The sequence below is a fragment of the Pempheris klunzingeri genome, chromosome 19, assembly GCF_042242105.1.
Source record: "Pempheris klunzingeri isolate RE-2024b chromosome 19, fPemKlu1.hap1, whole genome shotgun sequence".
Lineage (NCBI taxonomy): Eukaryota > Metazoa > Chordata > Actinopteri > Acropomatiformes > Pempheridae > Pempheris > Pempheris klunzingeri.
Window position 1 is genome coordinate 11,027,967 of NC_092030.1, and position 12,528 is coordinate 11,040,494.

Below are 12,528 nucleotides of genomic sequence, written 5' to 3' on the forward strand. Positions count from 1 at the left end.
ATGGAGGACCAGGGCCGGGTGATGCAGGCTCTGGGCGGCATGACTCTGGCCGGACACTCGGTGCAGGCAGCCGTCGGACTGCCGCTGCCTCTCATCCACGGAGACGGTGCCGACGGTGACGGAAGGACGCAGGACATCGGGAGCATTCTCCATCAGATCATGACCATCACGGACCAGAGTCTGGATGAAGCGCAGGCAAAGTTCGTCCTGCTTTTCACATGTTTCTTATTATTGTGATTGGATGCAAATAGTTCAGTGAAGACAGGCAGACCTTTACTGAAGCCCAGGCAACTAGTGAAACTATCTTTATCATGCATTAATAAGATATAATAAGTTGTAGGTTGTAGCCTGTTAGTTGGGCAGTTAGATGTTCCATCCCCACAGTTTCAATGATTGAAACTATTTTAGCCTATTTTTTTTTTTTTTACACAAGTCATAAGATTTTTGCAACATTTTGTTTAACAAAAATAAAGCAATGAGGCAGAGCTCAAACTTAAACATGACGAATAAACACTGTTTGTTCTGGGTTTTTTTTTTTGGCCAAATGTTGTTCCTTTGAAATGCATGTCCTCCTGCTGTGTGTTCTTCATGTTCCTCAGTGCTCTGTCCTGCATGTCATTATCTGCTAGTGCAACCTTGGCTTCAGCCATCAAAGTAACCTCTCTAGGGTCTCTGTGCTTCTCCGAATAAAAGACTTCCTGCTGGACATACTTTCCAAATGTCCACATTTACAAAAAAAAAACGTAGTCCTGACAGTGCCGTCTTCATCGTTTCTCAAATCCAAGTACTCGCTTTCTGGATGTTCTTTGTTACAGGAGGATAAATAATCTTTGCAGCTGCAAGCTTTAAAAGTGAATTATTGTGGAATCACTTTTGTGTCCTTTAAATGAACTCTTATCTGAGGGCCTGATATCCACTGGGTTGAGTATTGAATTGAGAAAAAGTCCTGAAATAAGTGTTTTAAATAAAATTTAAAACTGAAACTATTTGATGTCCATTAGAACAGAGGCTGAGTCTGAAGGTATATGAGCAGACTGAGGACCTTAAATAACATTTAGGCTTCACTCTGGTCTGTTTAAGGTCAAATCCAGATCTTTTACTCTATAAACTGACTCATTCCTTCTGCATTCTTCTCCAAGCTCGTAGGAGTTCATATTAATTGTTTGTGTGACAGTCATTCTGTTTATGTCTTGTTAAATGCTTACGCCATTCTTTCCCTGTAGTTTATCTTCTCTGATGTGTCTTGGTAGGAAACATGGATTGAACTGTCACAGGATGAAGCCTGCACTCTTCAGCGTCCTTTGTGAAATCAAAGAGAAAACAGGTGAGTGATTTATTTGTCTCACTCATACAATGTCTCTCCTCTCACCCATCCATTTATCACAAAACATGTCTATCTCACCAGCATCCACCGCAACACCAGGCAGAGACACACACCCTTCTGGTCAGTCACATGTTTGTGTCTCTGAACAGTCTCAGCTGTCAGCTGTTGACTTGAATTTAATCTCTCTCTAAGGTTTTTGATGTATTTGAGGTTCAGTTTGGTTCAGATATGTCATGTCAAGTCCTGTGGTTGATGGACAATACCAAGAAAGCGTGCATATCTGTACTGTCTCATGTACATTGCTCAGTACTATAAGGTTTCATAGGCATTTTTGTACACACATACAGTATATGAGGTTTGACAATATAATTATGGCTCATAAGATTCATTTAGTAGTTTTATTCAGCCACATGTCACAGCCGTTATTGGGAAATGGAGTTTGCCCAGTTATCATCAGGGAACTTTGGTCACATGACAACAGGTGGTTGTAAATGATAACTTGTGTCTCCGTTTAAAGACGGTCTCTGCTGTGTGACTGACCTGAGTGTTTTTCTCCTGCTGTCCACTGATGCCTGGTCGAGCACCCAGGGGTGTAAGTAGTGAGTGAAATAGTGCAACAAAGAATGTATGAATGTAAGAATGAATGAAAAGAAGTGGAAAAGACTGGAATTTACAGTTTTTCTGCAATTTTGACATTTTCGGTTATTAGCATCATAAGTAAACTATTAATGATGGCTGAATAAATAGTGAGACTACTCATTGTATCCAAACGATATTAGAGCCTCTAATTGGCCCTCCCTACTCTGAAAGGTGCAAGAGTCCACTCCTGCAATAATGCAGTATTTTTTATACTTATTGTTAAAAAAAAAATCGTCCATTTTACTTGTTCTTAAATATTGTACATTTCAAATGCATCTATTACAGAGTAAAAAGTCTAATGAAAAGCCCTGATTAAGAGAGAGGAACAAAAGAAAGGAGTCACACGAGCAGATGGTAAGAAGCTGCTGATGTGTCTGTGACTGCAACAAGTCAGAGAGGAGACACTCTGCACTCAGCTGACACCCTGGAAGACAGACATGTTCTAAATGGACTGTCAAGGGGCTGCACTACCCCTCGTAGGGCTTTGTGAACAGTACAACAATGCACAATAATGACTGTGACTATGTAATGCTTTAAAATTAATTGGCCTCATGTGCACTGGTCATGGAGTACCGTCCGCTTTATTGCACCTCGGCATCCTTAAAAATACCTTTCAGCTACCTTAATTAGTCATTGATTTAATACACCACCCAGCAAGCGCGCAAATGATCCAAATCAAACACACCTCTGATGTTGTGTGTCCAACAGGTGTGCCAGGTCTGGCCCCTCCAGGTGACTTCTGAACTCACTGAGGAACTCCTACCTTTAGGGAGCAGCATGAGGCCTTTCTGCTGTTTGTGACAATTACTGGCTGTGCAGGGTGTCTCTCAGCTCCAAATGTTTGGAAACTATGGGGAGTGCATTGGGACAGAGAATCTGAGTGGACTGGTCATAGTGGGACAGAGAGGCAGAGTGGACTGGTCATAGTGGGACAGAGAGGCAGAGTTTTCTGAATGTTCAGGTTTGTAAAACACAGTGGAAACGCAAGGAAGAACCCTGTGTCATTACAGGAATCTTAAAGGTAAAGGGAAGCCCAAGGTTGCGAGGCTGTTGCACAGAAGGATTGTATTTGTCTAAGATGATACTGTAATGTCTGTGTTGAGTTAAATCTTCTTCTTGCTGGACATCTGTCAGTTAAAAACACGAGTGTGCTTCCGGTGTCAGACAGCTCAGTGTGTGCTTTGAGGCTTGCAGACAGGAGAAGTGTAATCATCATCTCCTGGTCTGAGGGGTCAGCAGCAGGAAGTGCTATTGAAGTGTTTGCCTGGTAACCATGTAAACAAATGTGAAAAAGTGCTTGGCGAGCACACACACACACACACACACACACACACACACACACACTAAGAAAGAAGAAAGAGAGAGAGCTGGCTTGAGCAGTGAGGAAAAACCATAAAGCAGCAGAGTGTTTGTGTATTCACAGCACTTACACAGTCTGTGAAATAAAAGTACCTGCCTCCTTTGTGCTGAATACAAAGCTCTCACCATGGAGTTCATTTATGATCTTTCTGGTTTGAACTGAGCTCTGAACTGATCACTGTGTATGTGTTATCATAGCTTTACCGTCATATCAGGAGCATGTCTGTGGAAAGTTAAAAATTGTAATTGGTAATTGTAACAGAAACAGATCTTAGATTGCTTGGTCTTAGATTTTGTATGAGGTGTTACTCACTGTAATTTTCAGTTTCTCACTTGGCGTAACGGTCTGTTGGTCCACCACTTTAGTCCAGTCTGAAATATCAACTATTGGGTGTATTTCCATGACATTTATTGCAGACATTCATGGTCCCCTCAGGATGAATTGTATTAACTCAAATGGTGCTGTGACTTTTCATCTAATGCCATCATCAGGACAAATTTGTAATTTGTCCAATTCATTTACTAAATCAAAGTTTAAGTTTACTAAATCAAACTAATGACATTCCCATCAGCCTCAGTGCACTTTGTGTTTAGTGCTAATTAGCTAACTTTAGCATCTATAGCATAGCACTGTAAACTAAGATGGTAATCATGGTAAAGCCTGTAAGTGCTGAGCATAAGAATGTAAGCATTGTAAGTATGAGTCTGTTAGCATTTTGAAGTATAGCCTCACACACTTTTATTCTTTTTCTTAAAACTATGGCTCATCTGACACCCCCACATTTAGATTAGCTGGTTATGCAACTGAAGAGTGATTGAATAGGGACAGTGTTATTCCAAGGACTCTAACTCAATTCAAAAAAATACCTAACTTTGAAAAACTGATTTGGGAGTATACAGTTGTCAATTATGGCATTCTATACCATGTTGTCTGTCAGAAAAAAGTCCTGGCAAAAAGGAAACACAGGAATGAAGGAGGACCGAAATGAGGATATCAGTATTTCCAATGAAGTCCCATTCACCTTGTTTCACTTCACTATAAATGTTGCAGATTATAACACTAACTAGGCTAATTTTAAGAAGACTACAGAGTTTACGCTGATATGGACGCAGTTCCAACCTTTAAATCTAAAGGATTCTTTTTTTTTTTCAAAGTGAAAGCAATGAAATAATTTTAGATCAATGTTTTGCATCAAATTACTGATTATTGTTGAGATGGCCTTCAGAGTGATGCAGGTCCTACATAGGGCTGTCATGGTGAAGGAATTTCTACCACAGTGATTTACGGTGGCTCAATAGTGCCGCAATAGCATTTTTTGCGCTTTTTGCAAATTACTTTATTCTATTACATTGAATTAAGTTACATTTCAATCAAATGAAGTTATCCTGATTCTAGTGCTATATAATTAAGCTTTAATTGTTAGCTGGTATGGATGTTGTTGAGGGTTGATCAAGATGATAACATTGAAGGCATGGAGAACAGCTGCAGAGACACGCCTGAGCAGCCAGCAGGTGACCACAGCTGAAATAATGAGCAGGTGAACAGGCTGCAGAGACACTCAGAGCTGTGTGCTAAAGGGAGCTCAACAAAATACCTTACACGACAAAGATGATACTGTTTTGAAATAGACAGGCCTATACCAGCATTTTTTCGTTGTAAGTGAGAGCTCGTCAGTCCTCACCATCATCATCTTACTGTTGCTGGAGCTTTGGTTTTTGCACTTCGTTTTTGCACTAATATCCACCTGAAGTCCTGCCGGCTACACCCCTGAAGCCACTGCAGTCAAGCACCAGCTCTCACTGCTGTGGAGCCACTGGGGGACCCGTCAGTGGCACCAGTTACATACAGTATTAGGGAAAAAAAACAAAAATATTGCAGTCGGGGTCGTTGCCTGACATCCACCGCAATTGGTTTGTCAAAAGAGCAGTATTGCAATACTTTCATGACAGCTCTAGTCATACATCACCCTGTTGGGGTTTCTTTCACAACAGAGAACTAAGTGAGGAGGTTTACTGCGTTAAAGTGTTGTCCAGCAGAGGACAATATAGACCTGCTTATACAAAATGCAAAGCACTGTCACTGTTTTCATGAGGAGGTGCCAGGCAGTGTGTTCTTTTTTGAAAAGGACAGGGCATTATTAATGCTGAATTGATGCTGTCTAATCACTGCTTGGGGGCAGAACTTCTGATTTCTAGCCATGACAGTCAGCCTGTCACAATCTTACAGTATTGTATGATAGCCATCTGCAGTCATACTGACACTGAACAATACATTTAGTTACATATGTGATTGAGAAGACAGTCAATTACAAACGTAACTCATTAAAAACAGTTGGAATTGTCCTCTTTGGAATATGAATGTTCAGGCCAGGTCAGGGTAGTCATGCCAGAAGTACTGCTAATAAGGTTCCTGGATGGACAGATTGATTGATTTGTGAACTGACATCTTTAAACTTACTGCTGGCAGCACAAAAATAGCAGTTTGCCAAACACATAGAATTATAACTGAATTTGATCTGTGTTTGCATTTACAGATCAATCAATCAAAATTAAGGATTCCAGAATCCCCACGTGAGCAGCATCAGATATTATATTAGGAAACAGTGGCAGAAAAACTCCCCTTTAACGGGAAGAAACCTCGAACAGAACCAGGCTCAGAGAGGGGGGGGGGGGGGGGGGGGGGGGGGGCTTTCTGTCAAGGTCCGTGTTGGGTGGAGGTTGGACAGAGAGAGAGAGAGAGAGAGAGAGAGAGAGAGAGAGAGAGAGAGAAAACCAGCAACCAACATACTAACAGCAGCTATAGCACTGACAATAGGAGTGTGACTAATAAATTAGCACTATGGTAGCATTGAAAAACATGACAAGTGGCTGACAATCCTCAGCAGTGATTCATGCTGCCAGAGAACCACAGCAGGAGAACCAGGACCAGGATCTACAGGAACCAGAGAACCACAGCAGGAGAACCAGGACCAGGATCCACAAGAACCTGAGGGATGAGAAAGCACAGAAAGAAGATAGCGAGTTAGTAGCAGACATTCAGGGGATATGAGAAATGATGATGGAGAGGAAGAGGAGGAGAGAGAATAGAGAGGAGCCCAGTGCATCATGGGAGTCTAAGCCTATAGCAGCATAACTAGGGGCTGGTCCAAGGCCTGAGCCAGTCCTAAACTATAAGCTTTATCAAAAAGGAAGGTTTTTAGTCTACTCTTAAATGTAGGGAGGGTGTCTGCCCCCCGAACCCAAACTGGAAGGAGATTCCACAGGAGAGGAGCCTGATGGCTGAAAGCTCTGGCTCCTGCACTACTTTAGAGGACTTTAGGAACCACCAGTAGGCCTGCATTCTGGGAGCACAGTGCTCTAGTGGGGTAGTAAGGTACTATGTGCTCTTTAAGATATGATGGAGCCTGACCATTAAGAGCCTTTTAGGTGAGGAGAAGGATTTTAAACTCAATTCTAGATTTTACTGGAAGCCAGTGAAGAGAAGCCAGTACAGGGGAAATATCTCTTAGTTCTCGTCAGAACACGAGCAGCAGCGTTCTGGACCAGCTGGAGAGTCTTTAAGGACTTATTGAGACAGCCTGATAATAAGGAGTTGCAATAGTCCAACCTAGAAGTGACAAATACATGGACTAGTTTTTCTGAATCAGATGCATGTATGTAAATAGGCTGCTAATTTACAGGCTTACCATTTATCTTGCTGTAATATGCTTGCAAACGTTTACTAAGTAAACAAGTTCTTATGTACACCCTGAATGACATGGACAGGGCTGGACAGCCTGGCGGTCCACTGACCCACCCTGATATAGAGCTGAGTTTACTGTAAGTTAATAAACACTGACATTACTGTTATCACAAATATCACAAAGACCACATATCTAGCTGAAATACAGCCAGACAACAAGAGTACAGTGTTATAATCACACACTTGTCCCAAATATATAGGTGAGTAGGGGCCCACTAAACCTAGTGGGTTCAGGAGGCTGCTGTGACCCAAAGCTGGAACAACTTATTATTTACAACCTCTGCTGGCTGTAGTAATTATGACGGGAGCAAAGGAGAAAGTCATGTCCCCTGTGAAACCAAAAGTCAGTGCTACTTTATTTGAATGTAAGTGAAGGTATGTAACTTCACTTCCTATCATTTGAACCCAAACCATTATCTTTTCTTCAACCTAACCAAGCAGCCTTAGTGCCTAAACATAACCAAACTATTTTACGACATTAACCACAAGTTCATAATTTTTGCCATGATGGCGAAGGTCCGTTATGGCTGTTGCTGGTCCTCTCCAACGGTCATATGCAATACGTTGTTTGATGACATTCAGCTTATTAAACATTGTTTTGAATCATTTTTTAAAAATTGACTTTGTGTGGGCTGCAGAATCTCACAACCTTCACTTTTCTGGATCAGTAATAATTCTGCCATATCTGACAACTTCAGAAGTCATAAATCAAACCTTAATCACCGCTATGGGGGTCATAACAAACACAACCAAGGTGATCTTCATTACAACAACCAAATCATCAGATTTTTGCATTTGTATAACATTAACAGGCTATGTAAGTTATTAACCTATACATATACAAAAGTGATGCAATGTTTTGCATGTTGGATTTGACCACTGTGTAACTGCTACTGTAGAAAACGACAAAATGTCTTCATAGGCTCTACTTTGCGTCTCTGAGTGTGATAAAACAGACACACTTTCTTAGTAAATGTCCTCCTTAGTGAAAGTCAGTGTGGAGAGCTCCATATATAGCCCCAGTCCTGCCCTGAAGTAGGAGTGTTTTTACTCCTGGGTTCACTTTCACCTGGTTTCCTTGGCGTGATTCTCAGAGGCCTGATAAATATAAGACATTAGGACAGGATAAGACTCTCCACCACTGAATAGGTAAGTGTTGAAATTGAAATAACATTACGATATTTTACTTTGAAAACCATCTAGCTAAATTGAAATGTTTTGAATTAGGAGTGTAACCAAATCCAAATCCAGTATTGGGAAAGGAACAGAACATGTCAATAACAGAACAATTACAGGATGCCGCTAATTTAAGTTCAATACTATATATTCAACATTACTAGTCAATATTCTGCAACTACCTAATACTAATACTGATGAACCTTTTCATTAGTTTCCACCAGAATAGTTCAGAGCAGGATGAAGTCTGACTGAAGTTCCAATATCCAATATTAACATTGCACACAACATTGTATTTTTTCCACTGACCTCCTGTCAGGGATGGGCAATGTTTCTGATAAATGTATGTAAAATATGCAAAATACAAAATTGTATTTTCCAATTTGTATTTGGAGTGTTTGATAGAGATGGTTTTATATTTTCTATCAAAATATTTGAGTATTCTGTATTTTAAAAATACTGTAAATATTTTTCCAAGGAGAGAACCTAGAGCCCCCCACATATACTGTACTTTCATAAACTTGTGGTATACTTTCCACTAGACTAAAAACATGTGTGACATATGACATGGTGTCTTTAGATGTGAGAGGGTGTCAGCCTTTAGACTTTCAAAAGTTTTTACAGTCTTCCAGTGTATGGAAGGCGTAAGTACAACAAAAACCTTTTTGATTTTGATGTTTTTGCCTCCTGTTCTATGTCTACTATTTATTTTCACCTCAACAGTTACTCAGCTTTTGTTTAGACTTACTTTTTTCCTTTTTTGAATGTGGGTTAAACATGTTTTATTATTTGATTAATTTAGGTGGTTATAGATATATTCTTTTGTTTGCAGATAAACTTAAGGACATATGTATGGGTGCTATAAATGGTAATAGAAAAAAAATAGTTGCGAAGTAGAAGGGCCTCCTGGTTCTGGAAATGTTTTTCCTACTCTCGAGTCGAATATAAATAAAAGTGGGAAGTACAGTAACCGAAACAAGAGAAGACTACTACAAAACAATACAGGAAACAACTGATGAATAACAAGACTTTAAGATATGAACATACCAGTAAGAAACTCAAAATATCAACTAGTGTTAAATGTCCATGGAATGTTTTAGAGGGTCTCCTTTTGAAGCATAGCTAGATGGGAGGAGGGAACAGAGGACAATAGGTTTATGTTCTGGCTCGTATGACTATCTGTAGCTGCAGCTTCAGGTCTGGATCATGAACACTAGCCTTCTCTACTATTTAGAGCTCATGCTGCTCAGCTAGTGTTCTGTTGAAATATACACATTCGCTTATTAAAAGCAGCATTGGAATGCCTAAGGGAGATAACTCCTCCATCTGATCTCTGTGCCTCTGTTCAAGGACTTTACTTGAAATGTGTTATATTTGCTCTCTCTGCCACTGTGGCAGCTACATTGGGCTGTGTACTGTACTGTGCTGCTATTGTGCCAGCTTTTCTGTGAGACTGTTGGACATGCCCACTCATCATGAGCCAAAGGGACTCCTGCTATTTTTTTCACCAGAGTAGTTGTTTTAACGTTTCTTAATTTGTGACACACTTACCTCTGAAGACCATAACATGCATAGCATTATTCAATTATTCATCAGAATTCACTTTCACGAAAGTACAAAAACTAGTTTTAGGTGGGGGGGGGTATTACAATTTTAAAAAGGCAAACATCTCATTCCGTGTGACCTCACATTTTCTTATATTTAATTCATTACAGCATCCATCCTGTCGGAATAAAGTGCTCAGTCGACTTCTCGCTGCCATCTGCCACAAGGCGAATGTATAAACTTAAAAGGCCCGTGTAAAATCTGTCCACAGAAGATCTAAGGGCCTCTAGCTGTGAGTCAAGCTGCTGCAGGGCCTCAAAAAAATATCTGGAAGGGCTTATTTTCATATGAGGATATTTATAGTCAGCAACTTATGCATCAGCCCAAAGCAAAATCCCTAATCCAATTCAAATGCATGCCAGAGAAACATCCAGCTCTAAATCTGATGTGAACATGGATTCTCAAAATACATAGTATTGCTGCTGCACAGTCACTGATGTGCATTTTTTGTTTAAAATGCTGCTCACTGCAGAGTTTGAACTGTATGAGGTCAGTTGGTGAAAACATTGAAGCACCACAAGGGATAAACATCGTGCCACAAAGATTGCCTTGGCTTTTTCTGTCCAAGTCTTTGAGAAACAATATCCCAGTTGCTCTGTGTGATCCAGTGACTTCACTCTGAACAGTTTTGAGTGGAATTGCTTTCTACTATACACATAGTCCCAATTCATACTGCATTTTTGTGATGTTTTGCATTAGTCCTTTAGGCCTTTATAATATTTGTGACACAGAAAAAAAAAAAAAACTTATCCAGGAAGATTAAAAGTAGGGAACTATAACTGCTGTGTACTCAAAGCTGTTCTCACTTTTAATACAGGGAAATCTTCCCTGCAGGTTGTGTGGGATGTCCTCTTGGAGAGGGCACCAAAAAAAACTGGATCTTCACACCATATTTAATGGTTTCATATCTCAACTTATCAATTTTTATGTTTGTCACAGTTTTTTTTTTTTTTTACTTTAAAATGAAGGTGTTAAATGGAAGTGCTGTGAACAGTAACTGACTGAAGGAAGCAGGAACTTGCGTGCTGAAGAAAAAGCTACCACCATATAACAGTTGCACAGAACTGGAACCCTGCCCCGCAGAAATGACATGTATACACCACTAATTCACAACAGCAAATACATTGAGAAGGAAATGCCACCTGTATCGCATTCTATTAAAATAATGAGTGAATGCTGATTTACTGAATATGTTAATACAACATATACAACATATTTCAGGTTTTCTACTAAGATATCCAGTTCAGCAATACAGTATCTGCTTGTAGTGAGTTAGCAGCAAAATCACTTGGTTAAGACTAAGAACAGATTGTGCTCTGGGTTTCAGACAGAAAAAGTACATATTCATCATTCATTTCAGAACAGCTAATGTAGAAATAGAAACTTCAGTGAGAGGTGGTCAAGATCTTAGCTGTAAACAGTAATCTGTGAAGAGTAGGGGCCCACAGATGGATTGTGGGTAGTTACACAGTCACCTGACACAGAACAAAACAGCGACACAGTCACTTCCTCAAGGCCAAAGAACAAAAGACTGAGCAGAGCTGAAGAGCCATTCTGTTCAGCCTCACTGTTCCATAAGGAAAATTGTTGAAGTGTGGAGGGGAGCTTGTTAGTTCCTCCCACCCACCAGCTCTACTGAGCACTTTGCCTGACACTGGTAGTCAGTGGCACTGTCAGGGTGCTAAAAGGGCCAGTCATACATATCAGCTCCTTAACTGCCACACCTATTGTACAATAGCTGGTTAGTTACATCAGATAGGCCTCAGACTCATTGAGATACATGAATGTATCAGTTGGCTGCAGCTTTCATAAAGCTCTGCAGAAGAAGAAGACACAGTGGCTCTATGATCTCATGTGGGTTTGGGTTTCAACTTGGGGGTATTGGAGGGCTCCCCTGAAGTCTACTGTCATCTCCCTGGTTTTGAGCTTGTTCAGCTCCAGGTTGTTCACCAGCTGTTCCCCCTCCCGTCTGTATGCAGACTCGGATGAGTCCGATGAACGCTGAGAGACACTGACAATGCCATACTTAGAGCCATGCCTCATGTATGGCTAAAAACATGACCATCGAATGTTACCATAATCCATTGGTTTGGCTCAATCGTCCACACTGTGTTTGGAGAGCATCAGTGTATTGTGCTACCAACTTCCAAACATGCCTCCAAAACACCACATTGTATGCAGAGAGGAAACAGGTTAACTCATGAAAACAACCTATGGTCTTATTAGCAGGAAGTATCAAATACCAGAGCCAAATACTGCTGAGCTACTTAGCTGCTTATCTATATACATCAATACATGTAGATAGGCTGAGTGAACAATAACTGACAGGTGCATTAACAATCCATATTTCTGATGTCAGTGGTGGATAAGGAAACGAGGTTTGGTCTTTCATCTGTCACAGCCGTCTTCTTTTCCTCCGTGCACCACAAGTGAAATGGAAAATCAAATGAAATGGAGAGCGGATAATAGTTTTATCAATATTCCCCAGCGTGTCCTTTGAAAAGATCAGCATGGCATGAGCACACAGCAAGGATTACTGACAAGGATAAACTATGAACCAGCTTTCCTGGAAGTTAGAGTTGAAGACTGACCAGCATGATGCAACAAGAGGACCTCTGCTCTGACTGGGGACTCAGAGATCTACAGGTGTGAAATTACCACTCCTATGCAGATGTGGGCAAGG

At 40.6% G+C, this 12,528-nt stretch overlaps 1 protein-coding gene across 4 annotated transcripts in view; it reads left to right on the plus strand.

Annotated features, from left to right (window-relative positions):
• The window catches only part of LOC139218747 (pre-B-cell leukemia transcription factor 3-like), a 47,264-nt gene continuing 34,736 nt past the window's right edge, over positions 1 to 12,528 (plus strand). For all 4 annotated transcript variants that reach the window (XM_070850419.1, XM_070850420.1, XM_070850421.1 and 1 more), the window contains exons 1-2: positions 1 to 200; positions 1,251 to 1,324. In XM_070850419.1, the coding sequence (XP_070706520.1) occupies positions 1 to 200; positions 1,251 to 1,324 (274 nt within the window). The remainder of the gene's footprint in view (positions 201 to 1,250; positions 1,325 to 12,528) is intronic.